General features: G+C 37.9%; 1 protein-coding gene across 4 annotated transcripts in view; it reads right to left on the bottom strand.

The window, feature by feature from the left end:
• impact (impact RWD domain protein) overlaps positions 1 to 22,701 on the bottom strand; it is a 32,736-nt gene that overhangs the window by 4,166 nt on the left and 5,869 nt on the right. For 3 of the 4 annotated variants that reach the window (XM_051911366.1, XM_051911369.1, XM_051911367.1), the window contains exons 7-10: positions 15,637 to 15,768; positions 14,200 to 14,294; positions 5,848 to 5,921; positions 2,428 to 2,518 (exon numbers count right to left, since the gene is read on the bottom strand). In XM_051911366.1, the coding sequence (XP_051767326.1) occupies positions 2,428 to 2,518; positions 5,848 to 5,921; positions 14,200 to 14,294; positions 15,637 to 15,768 (392 nt within the window). The remainder of the gene's footprint in view (positions 1 to 2,427; positions 2,519 to 5,847; positions 5,922 to 14,199; positions 14,295 to 15,636; positions 15,769 to 22,701) is intronic. The other variant, XM_051911368.1, reaches the window with a different exon arrangement.

Genomic DNA, 22,701 nt, shown 5'->3' with positions numbered 1-22,701 from the left:
CTAAAAGCTTAATGCTCCATCACGTTTAATAACATACACCTACACTATACCCTAAACCTACCCGATAGTGTTAACAAAAGCAAATGTGACATAAAAATGCAGTCGTAACCATGCCATTTTAGCTTGTTTTTGAACTCTTTGAGCACTTTTACCGTGACTCATCTTTCACGGGATTCGTACCCGAGCTCTTTGCATCACAAGAACGATTATGTACCAGTTGAGCTACCGAGCAAGCTTGTTACTCCAAAATATATTCGTTTACAAATCATGCAGTATGGTGAAAAGTGTTTTGAGGTCATAACAAAAATGTTGACACAGGTACGTTTTTCCAATGAGCCTGTGCTGATTTTTTCCCATCGATTCCTTTCAAAATTCGACAAGGCCGCTTCATGAGCAGATAGTTCTTATATAAGGAATAAAACATCAGTTTTTTTGTAAATAAAATAGTTTCACTCGGATTGGAAAAATAAAGTTTCTGAAGTAGCTGTGCAGTGTAGCAAACTTAAAAATGAAGCGCCCGTCAGCTGAAGGCACAACGAAACTCATGTCTGAACCGCAACTGTGACGCTTCATAATACATCAGCTTCATTGAAGATCATTTGAAAAACAATACCACAGATGCTCTGTTTCCTGATAAATTTAACAAACGTCACGGCAGACTGCGGGCTTGTTTTTCGCCGAGGTTATTGACAGAAATTCTGTATCGTTTTTTTTTTAAGTGGATAGAGATTACAGTGTCATGTTGTGTTTCACACTGGAGGGTGTTGACGCCGCCGCTCGTGGGGCTTTAATCAGAGAAGGGGAGATAAGAGAAAAGATTATGGATGAATGACACATCCATGTGCAAATATCTGACATAGCAAGAATGGAATTGGGATCAAGACAGGAGGAGTGGATGGATAATCCTAGCAGCATATCAACAAGCCTGCTAAAATGATCCATTGATGTTTAATACGTGCACAGCTTGCAGAATGCTTCAAGATCAGGTGCTTTAAACCACACTTTAAAGGCAGTGATGCCTTTACTGAGTCCTGTAGGCACATATTTTATCAAATAAATAAATAGATGATATACACTACTGGTCAAAAGTTTAGATTTTTTAATACTTTTGAGAGAAGTCTCTTCTACTCACCAAGGCTGCATTTATTTGACTAAAAAATACAGTAAAAACAGTGAAATATTATTACATTTTGAGATAACTGTTTTCTATCTGAATATATTGTAAAATCTAATTTATTTCTGTGATCAAAGCTGAATTTTCAGCATCATTACTTCATGTCACATGATCCTTCAGAAATCATTCTAATATCCTGATTCATTCCTGTGACGCAAAGCTGAAAATTCATTAAAAAATTCAAATTAAAATAGAAATTGTAAAAATATTTCACAATATTACTGTTTTTACCATATTTTTCATCAAATAAGTGCAGCCTTGGTGATCATTTTATACATTATAAAATATATTTTTGAACTGGACAGTTCCTGTTCTATGGTTGTATATTGGTTCTTTTGCTTTTGTTGTATTGAAAAGATTTCTTTTTGAAAGACATTTTTGGGTGAAACCTTTAAATAATTAAGGCGAGACACTACAGGTGAATAGGGATTTTTTTTAAATTAGAAGATATCACTGTGAAACTTCTCCAGTTTATTACTGGCATAAACATAAGAAAAAAATGTATTACAAGTTTTGTGTAAATTTATGTTTTAATATGCAAATGAGGCCTTATATACTTAAATATACGCTCATTTGCATACATTTCCAAAAACAAAATCTGGAAATTGGAAAGGTCCAGGTTTAAAATTCTTGGTTCTATTTGTTGACATATTAGATGAAAGGGCTTTTACAGAGGGATTCTGGATATCTTATTTTGTGCTTTAGTAAATTAGAAAATACTGACAATAGCCTTAAAAAAATCTATTTTCGCCATGTTTTTTTGAGTAAAAGGACCTATAACTCAGGATAGGAATGATATATCAACAAATCCCTCTGTAAAAGCCTTCAGAATATAGATAGGAATAAAACTAAAGTTTGGTGTATATAAGTTCTGCTGAAGTGGAGATTTCTGACTCAGAGCAGGAGAAAAAACTAATTTTGAGAAAACTGCCTTTAAAGATATTTACTGTAATTGAAATCTATAGACGCAAATAGATAAAGTGCTATAAGATATACACTTAAAAATGTATTTTGGATGTTTTCTTTCCACCAGTCTGAAAAAACACTTTATGAAAAGCCAAAAAGTGCAAAATCTCAAAATTGACAAGCGCCTGAAAAAACAGTGTTTTTGCCTGTAGTGTCTCCCCTTAAAGAACTGAACAAAGAGAATATAGAAACCCAATAGAATCCATATTCCACAAATATCGAAATCATCATATATCTTGAATAACATCCACTATCCAATATCTCACCTGACACTAACACGCTTTTACCTGCAAAAGATGCAGCAATCGGCCACCCGCGGCGGTTTCTCCATCATCCTCGCAGTCCTGCAGGAAAGAGTTTTTATCCTCAAAGTAGATCCTGATGAAAACATGAAGGGATTGTTAAATAAATGTCAGAAAAACTTGGCGAGAATCATAGCTCTTTGCTCTGCGAACCCTCAGTGGCCACTTTCCAAACAGCCCGCAGTGGCGGCAGCGACTTGTGCTCGCATTATGCCGTGTTTGCGAGGCGCCTGAGGTTTTGTAGTTGTGGGTGTATTTCTGAGCGAAATTGGAAGAAGATTTGGATGAGGCATAATATCAGGCACAGGGAGAAGTGTGGGAAATTAGGACGGCCCGCTGAGGTTTTTCGGCTCGACATAGTCGCATGAGACCACAAAGTCCATCTTTTCGGGAATAGTTGTTTTGAGTGAATGAAACCCAACAGATGCCGGCAGCAGATGAGCACAGTGTTGACAGTCAGTTCGCTAACAGCCAAGAGACATATCGCTGCCCAAAGAGACCTTTCACCACATATGGCTCATCATATGTGTCATAGACAGGAATGACAGTCATTTGAACGCTTTCTTTGGGAATCTGATGTGAATAAAGTGGCCAATCAACTGCTAAGTCACAAATTTCACAGTTGAAATCAGGTCTCCTATTAATGGAAACACGTTGAGACAAATCAACAAGACCTTTCATGAGATAATGGTTGCTAAGCTCTTTTAAGTATGGGTGTTATCATTCAAGTCCATAGCACAAACAATGTAGTCTCATTGTACGTACTTAATGTACTTAATGTGGTGGTACAAGGGGCTGATAGAGAGATAGAGAGAAAATTTAAAAGCACAATATGTATGATTTTTGGATTAAAATATCCAAAAACCACTAGAACAATGTTATATATTTTGTTGACTTGTGTACTTACATTATTATCCTAGATGTTTCCAAGAATGTTTAACTCCAGAGAAATAAGCAATTTCATCAATACCAATGACATCATACCCGCGTTACCCTCGATTTCTGGTTTTATTTTGTAGAAACCATGGAAACGCCAAAGACGCTTTAATACATGATGTGTTTTATTAGACAGGCGAGCAACTGTTTGGAGACATTCATTGACAGAAAACTAATCATGTTATATAGCTCAACATAGTAAGTCTTATTGTTTAAATCTCATTTTCTTGATTTACCTCGAGTACCATGTTTTACCATAGCTAATATCGATCTAGCTTACTGCAGTGTCTCATACACTTTTAAGTGTCTCATAGTAGCTGCCGAGCGAATGCACAAAGTAACATTATAACAACTTTCAACACACAAATGTATCTAATATGATAAACAGCACTGCTTTACCCCACATACGCTTGACCGGAAGAAGCAGAATCAGCGACTGTGGCATAATAAAAGTCCTGCTGCTCTCGAGGCATGTGTCACGCTCGTCTCTCATTAGCAGTCGCTCCAGCGGCCTCGTTTCTGCTCGCTAGGCATGTCATGATAACTACTTTTTGTTGTGCGATATATTGCCCCAGAAATAATTGCGATGTGCGATATTATTGTCATTTTAAGACCATTTTATGCCACTGAATATATAATCATAATATAACAGCATAATAATGCATAACACTTCGGAGCGTTATGAATCAGCGTATCGATTCATGATTCGGATCGTGTCAAACCGCCAAACTGCTGAAATCACGTGACTTTAGCGCTCCGAACCGCTGATTCGACACGCTGATTCATAACGCTCCGAAGCTTCATGAAGCAGTGTTTTGAAATCGGCCATCACTAGATAAGTCGTTATTTTGTTTTTTTTGGCGCACCAAAAATATTCTCGTTGCTTAATAATATTAATATTGAACCACTGTACTTACATGAACTGATTTAAATATGTTTTTAGTACATTAATGGATCTTGAGAGAGGAAATGTCATTGCTGGCTATGTAGGCCTCACGGAGCCATCGGATTTCAACAAAAATCTTAATTTGTGTTCCGAAGATTAATGAAGATCTTATGGGTGTGGAACGGCATGAGGGTGAGTAATTAATGACATTATTTTCACTTTTGGGTGAACTAACCCTTTAATTGTGCAGCTCCAATATCTTTATCGTTATAGTTATTGTCCTTAGTGTGAACGGGTCTGTAGAGTTAGAGGTTTTCACAGAGGGGATTTTGGGTTTGTCTTTTCATCAGTCCATAAAACAGAAAATACTGTTACCAGCCAGAACAGAAAAAAAATAATTTTCACTATGTTTTTAGGAATAAATGTATAATGTATAAAATCAGGTGAATGATATACGAACAAACCTCTCAGTAAAATCCTGTACAATACAGATAAGAATAACATGGTAAAGTTTGGTGTATTTAAGAGCTGCTGAAATGGAGGAAAAAAACTCATTTTAAGAAAACCACCTTTAAAAATATATAAAATAATTGAAACCTACAGACGCAAATAGATAAAGTGCAATAAAATAAACACTTAAATGTGTATTTTGGATCTCTCCACTAGTCTGAAACAACACATTATCAAAAGCCAAACAGCCCAAAATCTCAAAACTGACCAGTGCATGACAGCAGTCAATATTTAATCGCAAACTTCTAATAAAAACATCAGCTATCCTTTGAGGTTTTGGGCAGCTGCAGGCTTCACCTTACCAAACAGGGTTGTAAACGGAAAACCATTGCCTCCTCATACACCGGGGGCTTCAGGAACATGCTGAATGTCAATATCGCCTGCGGTTTAATCTCGTCCAAATGACACCCACTCCTCCCCTACTATATGTCACTAATCATGTCCTGAGGAACCGCCTGGGGCTACGCTCACGTAAAAACACACACACGCATTTCTTATCTCATCAATGCATAACTCTAAATGCATACTGATTGAAAATACTAATAACAAACTATGAAAAAAATTCGCTAGCTGATTGCAGAACATCTGCTGTAAATCTGAACTGTGAGATTTTTGTGTCTTGTTGAGTTGATCTTGTTCTAAAGATGTCTTTAGTGGCAAAACATTTCAACATCCTTAAAGCAAGATAAATTTGCTTGATAAGCACAATCGCATCGCAAGATATTAAAATATTCCTATAATTTATCTTGAATTATGTTTATTTTTCTTACAGCATTGGGATTTTTTTTTCATGTTTTAAGTGTAAACCTCACACAATTTACAACATATGCTTCTGTTAGTATGTAAATATTACAATGACCGTTTTATAAATGCAAGATTTCTTTAAATATCTTAAAAAGTAGCTATAGAAATACATGACAAGAGCAATGCAATCAAAGGCAGACATTTTGTACATAAAACTGTTCAAATGACTAAATGGAGTATGTAAAGTTAGGGTTGAACTAATCTGTGTAAAAGAAAGAAAATGTTTGCTTAGCAACTGATTTTTTTTAATGAACTAAAAACAGAAATACCTGTATGCATAGATATTGTGAGTGGCACTTGCAATCTTCTTGTTTTCGTATAAATTATTCAGAACCCTCTGAACCTGTAGGAAAATAAATAAATATAAAAACATGTCCAACAACATGTGTGCATACCAAACCAGACACTGTTCCAGCATCACTGGAGTCAGAATATAAAAATATTCACACGTTGACTGCTGGAAAGAGGCTGCAAGCAACAGAACATTTCACAGTGATGCAAGACCGACTGCCGATACAAAGCTCCAGCATGAACACACACACACACACACACACTCACCTGCACAGGCTTATTTTTCAGTCCCTGCTCATCTTTATGGGACTGCAGGGTTGTTTCATAAACAGGAGGTGACATAATGACGAGAATGTATGTGTTAGATGGGTGTGTGCATAACATATTGACGCTAATAAAACACTCTTTCAAAAGACACGAGCGGACATGAAGCGGAACTTATTACTGCGTCGCCGACCAATTCCTGCCGCAACAGGTCTGGCTGAATCTGAGCATATGGAATGACTACCAAATATTTATTCACATATGGGTACAGGTATAACTGAAAGCAAAATGCAGATCAAACTGTTTATGTGAATGTCTGCCAGTGTTGGGGGTAATGTAATCAGATTACTTTTCAAGTAACTAGTATAGTAACACATTACTTTTAAATTTACAACAAAATATTGGAGTTACTTTTTCAAATAAGTACTGCAAGTTACTTTGTTTTCCCATGTATTAGGGCCCGAGCACCGATGGTGTGAGGACCCTATTGTAATTGCTCGGTCAATTATTCTTCTTCTCCGAAATTAATCGCATTTTTGAGGGCCTAAACATGCTCGAAAACTCATGAAACTTTGCACACTCGTCAGAAGTGGTGAAACTTTTACATCTGATATGGGTTTCAGAATGAGGTGTGGGAAAATGGCTCGATAGCGCCACCTACAAAATTTCAATTAAGCGCCATTCGCGCCACGTTTCACATACAGGTATGAAATTCAGTAGACACATGTAACAGCCCAATCCCTACAAAAAAGCCCATGGGTGCAAAATCTGAAAACCCAACAGGAAGTGAGATATTTTGAATTTTCTCTGCAAAATTTCCAGACATTGTACTTTAACAAACTCCTCCTAGAGCTTTAATCAGATCAACATGGTATTTGGTCAGTCTAATCTAAAGGCCTTTGAGACGTTAAATTGTGAAGATCTAGAGTTTTCGCTGAAGGGCGTGTCCGTGGCAGCCTGACAGGAAGTTGTTGTAACTCGGGTATACAATGTCCGATCTGCCCCAAACTTCATGTTTTATTAGAGTCCTGGCCTAAAGACGTCTACATGCCAATATCCAGTTACAGTCATAGCGCCACCTGCTGGCAACAAAAAATGACATGCTTTACACTGTAATTCACTCCCTGAAACACATTTAAATATGCCATGAAGTACTAAACATACTAGAAACATGTTAAATCATGCAACACTTGGCTAAGTGCTAATGTATGCGATTAACGCCACGAAACAGAAAGTTGTCGTAACTCAGGCACGCAATGTCCGATCTGCCCCAAACTTCACGTTTGATAAGAGTTCTGACCTGAACACATCTACATGACAAAATTCAGTTATAGTAATAGCGTCACCCACTGGTAACAGGAAGTGACATGTTTAACACTGTGATGCACTACTAGCAACATACTAAAATATGCAATTAAGTACTAAACATGCTACAAACACTTAGTTGAGTGCTAAAGCATGCTATTATCGTCATGAAACAGGAAGTTGTTGTAACTCAAGCATACAATGTCCAATTTGCCTCAATCTTCACGTTTGATAAGTGTCCTGGCCTGAACACATCTACATGCCAAAATTTAGTTATAGTCATAGTGCCACCAGCTGGTAACAGGAAGTGTGACAAATACAAATGACTGAGTCCTCTATATTTATATACTTAAATGCATATTGCCCACCATATTCTGTTTTCCTAAAGCCACCGGGTGGTGGTGGCATGGGTGCGAGGGCCCTTTCATCGCTGCTTGCAGCTTTAATTGACTAACTTTGCATTTCCTCCAGCCTGAGGCTTATTCATTTCACTTTTGGTATGAAGGGGCCTTTACATTCGCTAAATATAGATCTTTCGATTTTTTTTTGTTATTAAGAAACAAACAAGCAAACACAGCCCAGGCGACAAAAAAAAAAAAAAAAAAAAAAAAAATCGCAAAAGTAACTTTTCTATAAAAAGTAACACAATTAGTTACTTTTTTTTTTAGGGAGTAATTCAATATTGTAACACGTTACTTTTAAAAGTAACTTTCCCCATCACTGAATCCAGCTGACATCAAACTGATATTGGATGTTAGAACCACTAGTTATTTCAAATCAATAGACAAATATACTTCACATGAGAGGTCTTTACCTTATTATTTGAAATGCCCTTGAATATTTGCTAATATGTGTCCTACTTGCAACAAATTAGTAGGCGTACTCAACTACCTGGCATTGGTTGGCCGCTTGGTTTCTTTTTATTGTAGACTTGTGTTAGGTGGCCCCGCCCACAGTAAAACCTGATTGGTCCAAAATCAAGCAGCTCATGTATATTTAAAATCAAACATGGATAAGGAGCGAATGATTGCAGAAAATGAAAAACTTCAAATAGCAAATTTTTCATAAAAGGCCATCAAAAGGACGCCGTCTGGAGAAGCAATGAAATCATGAAATTACAGTATGCACTTTTAGTTATATGCACTGTATAAAAAAAAAAAGATTTTTCGAAGTTGTAAATAAAACAAAGATTAATGTAGTGCGTTTTACACGTCTTTCCACTTCAAAAATTCCATGCTTAATTCAATTACTTGCCATTTCTTTGTGATTATTGCGAAATTTGCTAGCAATTTCAGAGTGAAAATTGTTTATACACCAACATCTCTTCTCTTTGGTGGTGATTTTGGCCTTTCAGTGTGAACAGGAGAAACTGCAATATTGTCACGTCTGATTAGGACAAATCTTCTACAAAGTGTTCCTTAAATCTAACACTGTACTAAGCGATGAGTCGAACAAGTAAAGAGAATTCATTGCACCGTACGTCAGGTGCGTGTACAACAACTTTGCGTATAAATCTTAGCGCCAGAAACGGACAGATCTGAGGGCTTACGAAAGAAGCAACACATCCCTGACGCAATACGATTCAAAAAACACACTCGCACGACATCCACAGTGGACTTTTCATGGATTTACAGGCAATATCTGGCTTTGCTAAAAGAACCAGCTGGGCAAGAGCGACCAGATATTGAGTGTAAATCTGTTTTGTACACAACACCAAGGACTTCAAATATTGCTGTAAGACCCTTGGGAAGGACTCCGGCAGTTGTTTCTGTCCATCAAAATGGGTTTCAGCCTATTTGTGCTGAGTGTCCCTCCATTATTTACCAAGAAAGAGAGTCAAAATAGGTCCAGAGTGCTTTTTCGTACTGCAGGTCTGAAGCCACAGAATAAAAACCACCGTCCTCCTCGGTATATCTCTCGTATTATGACAGCAGTTTCATTCACAATTCAGGAAAACACCAAGACCAATGTTAATGAATATTTAAGATGGCACACTTCCCCAAAGAAAAAGTCTTCAGGAATTGAAGCCCCTATCAGCTCAATTCATCTGAGCGCTGTTGACGGCGTCTGTTTTCTCTCCGGCTAATACTCTCTCTGTGAACACCTGTGTCAGGCTGAGGCTAATGAGATATCTTTTCAATGCTGTGTGCAAATGTTGCCTTTTTTATCAGCGCTGATCTAAACCAAATAGCAGAAAACACAAAGCAACATCCTTTAAAAGGTAAAAACCCCATTGATAGTTCCTCTGAGGTTGCTTGGGGGTTTTTGTTCGCCTATTGTGGAAACGTCTTTGTGAGGAACGGAAATCTAATTAAATGTTTTCAGATCTATAGCTTGTGAAGATGCTTGAAGTTTTTCCTGAACAAACAGGTACGTGTTCCCAGCAGAACCCTGATGTCTTCAGTTCATAGACAAACTCATTTACAAACTTCTGTCAACAATAACCTTTTATGAAAATTAGAGCACAGCCAAACTTTGAAGTTCCTGCTGATAACACAATATCAAGCAAGCAAAGATCAAAAAGCATCAAAATGGCCTCTGAAATCCCAATAGAACTACAAAGTGAGTAAGAGATATGCCTGCGAATGCTTTTCCCCCTCTTTTTCGTGGCCTTGTTTGTATGGAACAAGTGCGTCTAATGCACTCAGACAGAACCCCTCAGCTGTTCTGCTGAACTAAACATATCCATTGATTTTATATCAACCTTGTCTAGCTAATTTCGGACTGATAAGGTTGTTCGGTTCGCTTCAGGACATCTGTATAGCACTGTTGATGCAATGCACCATAACACTTTTGACTGTCAACCAAGAATCCGTAGGACTCGTACAGAAAAAAAGATGATAAACTATACTTTTACATGTTCTCTCATGTGAAAAGAGAGAAGTCTCTATGATCTCCCGCTCACCAGATATGGTCCAGATTGTAAGGCTGATCACTTAGTGATTTTACGGCATGGAAAAAAAAAAAAAATCACCTTTAAAGCTACCAGAATAATAACACATCTGGGCCCCGGGTGGGAAAAACCTAATCAGAAAAAGACAACAAGGAAATAAAAAGAATGTAAGAAAAAGAAAGATAATGAGGAATACTAATGGCATTCTATCTGAACGGATTATAAAGAGTAAACACATCTACAGCAGATGACGTTAATCAAGTACTCAGTCTGTCTGAAACATCATCTACCATCTAATTTCACAAAAAGAACTGTAATTTAATTCCTCACTTGTCTGGGGGATTTCAAACGAGTTTTTATAAAGCTCCTCATTTGCATTTAGCTGTATTATACTGAAAATCATCTCAGGTTCGGAACTGCAAATGCTTTAAACACACCTGCGCATAAAAACGCAGCATTAAAGAAAAGAACAAGATTCGGCGCTCACCACACTTACAATGTGAACAAAATACAGTGTGGCAGATTAACTTGATATTGAGACATAATTATGCCTCATGCCACTCCATGAGTCAAAAGACATTTTCAGGAACTTTAAGGTATGTCTCATCTCTATCTTAACTCTTTTCAGACCAGCGTTTTTGAAAAAAAGTTGCCAGCCATGGCCAGCATTTTTGAACATTTTCACAAAAATGTCCTGTTCCCTAGAATATTTTTTTTGTATGAATATCTGAAAATGCAATATATCAAAAGAAAGAACAGAGCCACAGTTTTTAAACAAACAAACAAAAAATGTCTAGAGCTTCATGCATCCTTTTCTATCGACAACACAAAAAAGCAACGCTTTAAACAAAACACTGAGAAAAGCAAGTTTTTTCAACGACTACAATGTGCATAAGCAATGCTTTTATCGCTTGTTTCTGCTTCTTTTTTAAATGTGTTTTCATCCGGAGATTCTGTACTCTTTCAGAAGGTGTGTAATAGCGCCCCCTACCGAATAACACAGAAATACGGAAAATGGCGGGGAAAGAGTTTATGCAATAAGCTGGCTGATTTCCTTGAAACGTTTAAAAAATAAAATGCTGATTGTTCATTTATGTTTTATTAATTACTTTTAAACATTAGACAAAACATATTCATTATGAATATTTTGTTACTAATAAAAAGTATTAATAATTACTATTATTATTATTTAAGAAAAGTTGTTTTGTGATCTAAATGCTCGAATGGAGTGAGTTTAAAAGTGTGAATATTGGTAAAAAGGTAACACTTCACAATAAGGTTTCATTTGTTAAAGGAACACTCCACTTTTTTTGAAAATAGGCTCATTTTCCAACTCCCCTAGAGTTAAACAGTTGAGTTTTACAGTTTTCGAATCCATTCAGCCGATCTCCGGGTCTGGCGGTACCACTTTTAGCATAGCTTAGCATAGTTCATTGAATCTGATTAGACCGTTAGCATCTCGCTTAAAAATGACCAAAGAGTTTCAATATTTTTCCTATTTAAAACTTGACTCTTCTGTAGTTACATCGTGTACTAAGACCAACGGAAAATGAAAAGTTGCAATTTTCTAGACCGATATGGCTAGGAACTATACTCTCATTCCGGCGTAATAATCAAGTAACTTTGCTGTCGTACCATGGCTGCAGCAGGCGCAATGATATTACGCAGCATCTCTCACAAATGTCACCATGGTTGCAAGGCACGCTCCCTGTGCAAGCAGGGGTCACAGGCGCTGCGCAATATCCATATCGTAATATCTATATTCTAGCCATATTGGCCTAGAAAATCGCAACTTTTCATTTTCCGTCGGTTTCATTTTCCTATTTTCAAAAAAAAGTGGAGTGTTCCTTTAACATTAGTTACCAGAGATTCTGTACCCTTTCAGAAGATGTGTAATAGCGCCCCCTACCGAATAACACAGAAATACAGAAAATGGCTGGGAAAGAGTTTATGCAATAAGTTAACTGCCAAAGTCACGTGATTTCAGTAAATGAGGCTTCTTTACGTCATAAGTGTTTCGAAATTTCAATGGTTCACCACTGGGGGGCGTGACTTTAGCAGTTTGATACTCGCTCTGAACCACTGATTCAAAACAAAAGATTCGTAAAGCTTCGAAGCTTCATGAAGCAGTGTTTTAAAGATCGCCAATCACTAGATATTGTTGAATAAAGTAGTTTTTTTTTTTTTGGCTCACAAAAAGTATACTCTTCGCTATATAACATTAAGGTTGAACCACTGTAGTCACATGAACTGTTTTAAATATGTCTTTAGTAGCTTTCTTGGCATCTGAAAGCGTTAATTATCTTGCTGTCAATGAAGGTCTCACTGAGCCATCGGATTTTATAAAAAATATCTTAATTTGTGTTCTGAAGAAGAACGAAGGTCAGGGTTGCCAGGTTTTCACAACAAAACCCGCTCAATTGCTCTTCAAAACTAGCCCAAATGAACCCAATCGCATTTCAGGGGGGGGTCCCACGGTAAAAATTGTTCCGGGTGGTAAAATTTGCATTTTTGGCAGGGCTCCCCTGGTAAAATTCGCATTCCAGGGGCTAAATATCACGTTATTTGGGGTCGATTCAACCCACGGACATAAAAAACAACCCGCAGCAACAGTGTGAAAGTAGCCCAATTCCGCTGGAAAACCGCAGACTTGGCAACACTGACGAATGTCTTATGAAGGTCTTATTTTAATAATGTATTAGTAAATGTTGAAATTAACATTAACAAAGATTAATAAACGCTGTATAAGTGCAGTTCATTATTAGTTCATGTTAACTAATGTACTTAACTAATGTTAACTAATGAACCTTATTGTAAAATGTTAAAAAATATCTTGACTAGCTAAACAGTATTAAGGGGTTGGCGGGGAAACCTGTTAGAAAACAGTTTTTGATGTAAAAAGCACATTTCAATACAAAAAGCTAATTGTTGAATAAAATGTACCACCTTCTCCACATTAACATGTTAAATGACTACATTACAGTTAGAGATCACTATTACTATTGCTCATATTAAGTAAACAAAGTTATCAATGCATCATTTGTGCTATGACCATGAATAAAACCTCAAATACTGCAGCTCAGTGAGACGCTAAAGCATCTTAAAATCTCAGCTGCATGAGTTTATAAACCCATTGTGTGCCTCACGAATGCATTTCGTCTCTTGTTTTTATATTAAGCTGGCGGAATGAATGAAGGACCCCAGGTTGAAAATGTAAATAGTCAGCGTTTGGCTTCAAGCTGTCAATCATGTGAAGGAAATTGGTTTATGTATGAACAAGTGGCGGAAATGTCAATGTCTTGCTTAAGGGCAGGGTGTCTTTCACAACGGCTGCTCTTCTACCGCGTAGCATTCTCGATATCAAGCGCACTGCAACGTCTCCGGGCTGACACACAATGCCAACACCTGTGCAGTCAATTTCTGTAAAACGACTCTGTCAAGATCTCACACGAGCTTGGATGTAGAAGACAATGAAGTTCGCAGAGGGTTGGGGAAGAGAGGGTTTATAATAATGCGGCAAGAGCCGTCGCATCAGGGGCAGGTGCGCGTGAGTCATGTGCCATCCATCCAGCTGGGCGCGGTGAACAGCGGCGCTTCCGTGACACTGTCAAGTGTCTGTTTGCACTGACACGGGGGAGAGCGTGGGCAGGGATTCGACAGTGAATTCCAGAAGTTAAAAAGAGCTGAGAGAGAGCGCTGAGGACACTAGAGGCTAGACTGATAGGCATTTCAAAAACAGTGTCAAACTCTGATATCCGCTTTCACACGAGACGGCTGCTATCAAACACAGATTCGACGAGCCTGACATCTTTGGCAAGGAAAAAGTTTATTTGGAACACAGTCTGATAAAACGGGTAATGAGTCACACCTGTTTAGGAGTCACCACTGGGGCTAAATGAGGCTGGAACGTGCTCCGTCTATCCGTGATTGTCTCTCCGTGTTTAATCGGTGGCAGCTCTTCATCTACAACAAAAACAAACAACAAAACCAAACAAAATTAGTCCTTTGAATGACTGGTCAGCCGCTAATTACTAATTAACTGGGATTGCTCTACACAAGACGCGCCTGTCAACGGTGCTTTGAAGGGATTTTGAAAGTCAAAACTTCAATAACACACTAAAATTCATTCTAAATTTATGAAAAAACGTAGGAACAAATGAGAGCTGCATGATTAATCGTTAAAAGACCATGATCTCGATTCAAACACACATGCGATCTTATTCCTAAAAGATTTGCCTATTAAACCTTTGACAAAATCACACCGGAACATTCAGATCTGCGTCGGCGCTGCCGCTGAACAGTTATCATGCATGAAACAGCTAAATAAACAGTCTTTTCAACCACACAATATTATTATTTCTGTGTTACAAATATTCATATTACAGAAGTACTATAGTTTATAATTCGCATATAAACACTGATGTCCATGGTAGCAAGTAACTTGGCACTTCAAATAAGGATTGTATGGAATACATCGTTACACCAGTAGGTGGCGACAAGTGACTGTTAAAAATGTATTTATAAATGAATCATTCATTCAAGAGATTTGGTTAAAAAACACTGATTCATCCAGTAATGAAACAAATGAAGTGAGTCATTGAATCATTCATTCAAACCGAGTTTTTTTAAATAATTCAATTTAATTAAACATTTTAAATAGACCGCAGCAATTAACATTTGTCAGAACGTCTAGTAAATTACATGATATTTTGTTTTGTTGTCTGTTCAGAATCATTGGAGAATCGTGATCTCTGTTTGAAGCAAATCGTGATTCTGTTTATCTAGAATCGTGCAGCTCTACCACACATAGGCAAGAATCACTGTAAGTGACAAAACATTACATTTTATACAGAGATATTTTATTCCAAATGTATTTCATCATTAACAGTGAAAGAGGCGCGCTTTATAGCTCGATCCGCTGGGTTTCTCTGTATAACAACACAAATGCGCTTATGTACAAGAGGTCTGTAACTGTGTTTGAACAGGTTTTGAGGATGGCACACTTGGCATTGATCAATGATTTTGTTGGTTGTCTTTAGAGAGACTCATATGTTTGCTGAGACTGATGAAAGGCTGTAAAGGAAAGGTTGTTTGGAAAGTCCTTATAGAGTGTTCTATGCAAATGACTAACCTTGGGCATGCAGTCTCTTATTTAGAATACTTAAATTCATTAAAATTAGAACAAGGTTAGGAACAAATTCATGTGCATACGCACATGTTGTAAATTAGGCGGACAATTATTAATGAATGAGAACAGTGTTTATTGGCAAAGTCTCGTTAGGAACAGCGGCATACTGGGACGTACCATCTGAAGTGTCGGAGAAGAGCTGAGCTGACTGGTTGGCGAGTTTGAGCATGCTGTAGTCTGGAAGATCGTCCTCGTCGTAGTCGTGACCTTCTTCCTCTGTCGTCATTGTCTTGCCCGTTTCTGGTCCTTCTAAAAACAGAGACAAGCGCAGATGGATTAAGAGTGGCGTAACCTAATAATTTAACAAACCATTGCACATTTTATTCAATTCCACAAGGACACGTGCTGTAGCATGCAAGACATTTCAGTCTAAGAAAATCATGTTTATTGATTAAAATAAAGATGTTTTGAGATGAATGTTCAAGATGTAAATAAAGAAAGGTCAGTGACATCCTCCCACAAGTTTCCTTAATTAATCAGCAAACATACTTGAATGCAAATAATCTTTAACATCTCTTTTGATACAGCACGTACTTGCACTTTATCCCACCATAAAAGAATCTGAAGGGTCAAAGAGCACGTTCAAGCACTTCCATCAAGAGCAAAATAACTAATAACATAAATATTGCATGGAAACATCCGAATGAGCCTCATTTATGAAACATGAGCAGAATTTCTGTGTAAGTTGAACATAAATATATTAATGTGTAAAATGTTGAATGCAACAATCTAGACTCTTAAAAATAAAGGTTCTTTATTGGCATATGTGGTTTCATGAAGAACATCCATGGAACCTTTCCACTAGTTCTTTAGATTATTAAAATGTTCTTCACATTAAGAAAAATGATTCTTTTAATGTCACTTTATTTGTATAGCGCAATTAATACATGCTGACCAATGTGCTTTACAACATTTGCAAAATAACATACATCACACCACAATAAGACACATAAAACAGCCAGTCAATGGTTAAAAACCATAAAAAGCAAGTAAGTTTTAAGCTGTGATTTAAATTCATATACGGCAGTAGCGGCCCTGAAATAATGAGGCAAGCTATTCCAGAGTTTTGGGCAGCTACAGCAAAAGCACAATCCTCTCTTTGATTTAGTTTAGACCTTGGAATTTTTAGTAAGTTTAGGGTCACTGATATCAACGTTCTTCCAGACTGATATTTGGTCAAGAGATCTAAAAGATAGGACGAGACCATTCAAGGATTTGTTTACTAATAAATAACATCAATTCTGTAATGTACCATGAAGCCAGTGCAGTGAAACCAAGTCGGTTTTTTAATATCCATCAAGAGTTTATTTTTTAACTTTTTGCAGTTAAGAAATGGAGGACTGACTAATTCCCTTGTACAGCGCATTGCAATAATCAAGTCTTGAGGAGATCAAAACATGGATCAAGACTTATAAGTGTCAAACATTTCATCTTGGAAAAAACTTTACAATGGAATTAATCTGTTTATTCAAACTTGAGGGAACTATTAATATGCACACCCAAATTTTGACCCGTTTTGACTTATGGTGACAAGAGGCCAAAATCTATATCCAATATACACCCCTATCTTCACTAGGGCCCTATCTCTGTCTTACTTTCATTTAGATGTAAGAAATTTGAAGACATCCAGGAAATGTCCTAAGCCATTATTATGCTTCAGCGGCAAAAATAAAGCTGTATATTGTCTGCATAACAGTGAAACCTGATTTAAAAATAGAGCCCAGTGGGAGCATATAAAGTGAGAACAAAGTAGGGGCAAGGATCGAGCCTTGAGGCACTCCATATGTAAGAGGTGCTGATCTAGAGGCACCAATACTCACTACCATACTTCTATCAATCAGATAAGACTTAAACCACTTCAGGGCGTTCCCCTGGATCCCCACATACTGCTCCAACCGCGAGAGCAGAACAGTGTGATCGATTGTGTCAAAAGAAGCAGTCAAATCTAATAAAATGAACACCGCAGAAGTTCCAGCATCTACGGTCAACAACTTTCATGAGGGCTGCCTCAGGCAAATATTATTTTCTAAAACCAGACTTGTAAGTTTAGAAAATCTTATTTCCTTCTAAGAAATTGTGTAATTGGTAGAAAACTACTTTTTCTAATAAAAAAAATTGACATAAATGAAAGATGGGATACTGGGCTGAAATTAGCCAGGACTGACGGGTCTAAGTTTGTTTTTTTTTAGCATGGGCTGCACCGATGCCTGTTTCAGGATGTCGGGAAATGTGCCAGTGTCTAAACTTTTATTTATAATCTGAAGTACACTAGGCCCCACACTCACACACACATTCACACAGTCTTCTATGACATCAGTTTTGGAACTTTTATTTTTAAAAGTGTACAAAAAACAGTTTTACATGCCAGTAAAACCACAGAACGAAACATTTCGACTCAAATCACTGGCATTCATTTTCCATGTGTCGTTTGGAATCTTGCAACGAAAAACTAAATGAGAACTAAATGAAGTTGCAATCAGCCGTTCCAGCTGTTCTGAAGTACAGCATTAATATTCAGTGAAAAACAGCTTTCCCACACATTTTGACCAAGGAATTTCCTTGACTTCCCCATTATACAGGCTTATACTGGATAAAGATGTTTCAAAATCCCTTTGTAGAGGACACTGAGGCAGATTTTCATTGTATGCCCTGTCAGGTGTAAGGTCTTGGCATCAGGGGCATTGGAACAATGTGAAAAGTGGGAGGAAGACATTATAAATCTCATCAGCCTCTCTTCAGAAGCACGACATGGTTTCAAATGCCTAGTTAACATTCACATGAGACACTATTTGAAAGCTTAAACACTAAATAAGCTGAATGATTATGTCTAAAGCTTTATGAATATAAAAATACATATCTTGCGGAAGACTCACTTTTCTTCACAGCTGTTGTTCACATTTTCTGTCCTCGGGAAGTTTGTTCAGCGCACAAACTCTGTGCCAGATGTGCCTCAGATAATGAATATTAATCGCATTCTGTGATGGTTGGCCGAGGTTTCTGCTTGATCATAAAGTTGACGTTTTACATCTAGCCAAAAAAAACAACCTCTTTAAAATATCAGTGCAATGTCCCAAAATGAGGGAGGGGGACCAGTTTCTGAAAGTTCAAGTGGTTGCGATTAAATGGCCAACGTACAAATGTCAAAAATATCCTGAGATCTGAATGAATTCTAAAAGGGGGAAACGGTTTTCTGGGATCGCAAGCACCTTGAAATTGACATGATTTTATTTCAGTCTAGAAAATCACAAATTCCCTAATATTTCCAGGTTTTCCATCACTGTGGAAACCATGAAAAACAGGAAATGTTGGGAAGAACTGGGGTGAAATCAAGCCAAATTAAGCACTTAATGAATCAAAGCATGCCCACTCGGGTTGACATATCCTAGCCAACATGGTTAAGCACATATTACCGCCTCTGCCCTGCTGACCAAAAAATTAACCATCTTTAAACAACACATAAGGAAGCTCATCAGAAAATACCTCTGAAACCGTTGAGGTGTGCTTGGCTTTTCTTCCCCATTTGGTTCAGTAAAACTGAGGCAAATCAATTTAGGAATTTAATTATAGCTTGTCAAAAAATTAAACTGGTTCCAAAGCTTTAACGACCTTTGACTGCTTTCCGTTTCTCCCCAACCGCCCCCACCTCTCAGTGTCAGACGTGAATATTCATACCCCACGGAAATATAAAAAAACCCACCTTTTGATCTCTCTGAGGGGCCTTCACCGCACAACCTGCTGTAACTAGCATCTCATCTACATAATTACTGTAAAAACAGAGCTGATGTTTGCAGAGTGTGAAGGGAGGCGGCACTTTCCATGACACCGTCGAGTATTAGGCCTGTAATCATTTCGTTGATGAGGGAAGACACTAATTACCTTCCCTCTGAAGTTTGATATTAGATTAAGTTACTTCTTCCGAAATTACGTCACCAACAAGCACGAGAGCCGTGTATCGGGAACCGAGTGTATTTAGGCCTGTTTGTTTACCAAAATGTGTGGGGGGAACAAATTAGCATCGCTAATGTAATATTCGCACTACAAAAAAGAAACAACTGCACGCATACTGAGCACATCACAGTGAAACAATGGGGTTTCGGAATCGCACACAGAGTCGTCAAATCCGAAGCGTTCATTTGAAAACAAAGGAAATCAAGTTCGAACGAAACAGATGTTCAAAACAGGTAATCAGGGGCTTGATTTAACTTTGGCGTTCGTATCTTCAAAACACTAATGAATCATTCAAAAGACAGATTCTCTGTAGGGCACAAGCAACTTGTCGAAGTCGTGATCTCGAGATTGGGAGTTAAACAAAAGATGTAGTAAACAACACAAGCTCGCTGTCGTCAATTGCTTTCAATTAGCATGACAAACTGAATGCAGGTTCTTTGCCAAACCTTTTTATATTTGCACACACTGGTTATATCAGAGCTTGAGTTCATGGGACTTGATATCCTGCATAAAATACCTTCTGACGAACAGTCTAAACCAGCCTTAGGTAGTCATCTATGGCGCTGTTTACACCTGGTATTAAGAAGCGTTTTGGTCGACTGGATCACAAGTAGACGAGGGAGACACATCCTCGTTTACACCTGGTGTTTTCATTCGTCTCTTTTGTCCACTTTCAACCACTTCTGTCCTGATTTCTTCAAGGGGAGGGTCTATGAGCGGGTAAATGTATGTTTTTTTTCTGGATCTTTCCGATTTAATGGACAAAATAAACTCGCACAATTTACATATGAAGACCGGAGCCTGGAGATGACCAAAAAAAAAACAAACAAACAAAGAAAAAACATACGGAGAGCATCAGCTTTCGTTTCTGCTCTGACAGCCGCAAGACCGGCCGAACGCTGTGAGTGTGTGTTAGATTTCAGGAATGGTGAGAGAACATTGTGCTTGGTACGTTTTTCGTCTTCAAACCAAACTTGGGTCTTCAGCCGACAGAGTTTAAATCCTGTCTGACTAGAGCGCTTCCCATAATGTTTACGCCTTTAATGGCTGTCGACCACATGAGCGTTTACACTACGAAAGCAATCTGGTCGATTGCATTTTCGACTATGTTTGGAAGTTGTCGAAAGTGGACAAGCTCAAAACATTTTAGACCCTGTTTACACCTGTATTTAGTGTTGTCTATACTTGTGATCTGATCAACCAAAACGAATCTTAATACCAGGACCTTTGGTTTTAGAGGGCTTTTGGGCACTTGTCAGCTGGCTGCTCTGGAAAACCAGCTAACCAAACTTGAGCCTGGTTCATACTACGATTCGGCCAACTTTGGAGCCAAAATGTGAGGTCTTTGATCACTTAGTGTGACCTTTCCAATGAATCTTATAACAAAGTTTTGTGTCGTGAAATTGTGTCACGGCCCTGCAGCGGCCTAATAAAGAGCCAAAAGGAGCATAGCAAAAATGATACGTGTGAGAAACAGATCATTATTTAGCAACATTACATCCAGTTATTTATTTAGTGTTTGTAATGGACTCTTAATAAAACTTGACTGTCTATGTCTACATTTTTTCTGAAATCTACACAAAAAAAATGGCAAATAATGTATGAAATTGGTGCTACATGACTAGAGAAAATGGAGAAATAGGGCTGTGGCATTCCCTTATGCCAAAAACTACACCTATAATGCACTTTTGATTTTGGCTCCACCCCTCTGTTCTCACATGGTGGAGAAAAAGCTACAGGCTTCCCCGGTTGCAGCAACTTCCATTTTTATTATTGATATTTTGCACCAGTTTCCCAGGAAGTGACGATTTTGCTCTATTGAACACATGGGATGGAAACTGTACTTTATTCGCAAATGCTTTATGTGATATTCTAATTTTACACATACGTTAAAGGGTTAGTTCACCCAAAAATGAAAACTATGTCATTTATTACTCAACCTCATCTCGTTCCAAACCCGTAAGGACCTTCATTCATCTTCGGAACACAAGTAAAGATCTTTTTGATGAAATCTGAGAGATTTCTGTCCCTCCATTGACAGTCTACGCAACTACCATTTTGACTCTTCAAAAAGTTCATAAGGGATCATAAAACTAATCCATATGAATTGAGTGGTTTAGTCCAAATTTTCTGAAGCGACTCGATCATTTTATATGATGAACAGATTTAGGCTCAAATGAACCTGCTTGATGTGCGAGAACAAACCTCTTGCAGAAAATTAAACGTGCTGCGTAACATGAGAATGAACCTCATTGGTTCTTGCTGAAGCTCAAACGTGCTCCATAACACACAAAAATGAACCTCATTGGTTCTGGTACGCGTCAAGCAAACATGCTTGAGTTTCCGTTTACCACAAATGATGTGTGAGTGGATGAATGTTTTATGTGAATGAAAAATCTGTTCATCATATAAAGCGATCGATTCTCTTCAGAAAATGTTGGACTAAACCGCCCAATTCATATGGATTAGTTTTACGATCTCTTTAAGAACTTTTTGAAGCGCCAAAGTGTCAGTTGCTTAACTGTCTATGGAGGGACAGAAAGCTCTCAGATTTCATCAAAAAGATCTTCATTTGAGTTCTGAAGATGAATGAAAGTCTTACGTGTTTGGAACAACATGAGAGTGAGTAATGACAGAATTTTCATTTTTGGGTGAACTAACCCTTTAAGTCCTCAACTTTGGACGCACGCATAGCTATTGTAACAATACAAAGGTGGTTGAAAATCGGCAAACTTATCCTTTAATTTACAACAATCAAACTGCACAGGAGAAACGGCTTTAGACCAGCTAAGAACTTAAAACCACCATACACTGCCTTCATACTTACAACGATTAAACAGCCTGAGGTTACAGAGTTTCTGTCCTGATGGTTTCTCATCGCCACTCATGCAGTGGATTACTGCCTGCGCTGCACCTTCAGATTGATTTTGCCAGCAGGGATGTGTCTTGTTGGTGTAGCTGTCCTGATAGGATGTCAAGACTCAACGTGCAGAATGGTTACTGATGGGTGAAGGTCAAATCAGAAGATCTATTTAGGGCTGCTAGTGTTGTGATTACGTCCTGATTACCGTCCTTTAATTTTGTCACCTTGAACCTTTGACAGTACAGCTCAGCCTACACTTCCTTTTAAGACATCATCACTCGAACGTCTGCATCGTTCCTTCTACAAACATGTAATTTCTTTTCTATTAAAAGGTTCTAATGAAGCGAGATCTGGTATGGTCGCCAACCCAC

This window comes from Ctenopharyngodon idella, chromosome 10 (assembly GCF_019924925.1).
Source record: "Ctenopharyngodon idella isolate HZGC_01 chromosome 10, HZGC01, whole genome shotgun sequence".
Classification (NCBI taxonomy): domain Eukaryota; kingdom Metazoa; phylum Chordata; class Actinopteri; order Cypriniformes; family Xenocyprididae; genus Ctenopharyngodon; species Ctenopharyngodon idella.
The sequence above is the reverse complement of the archived record's forward strand: the minus strand, read 5'-3'. Positions and strand labels throughout refer to the sequence as shown.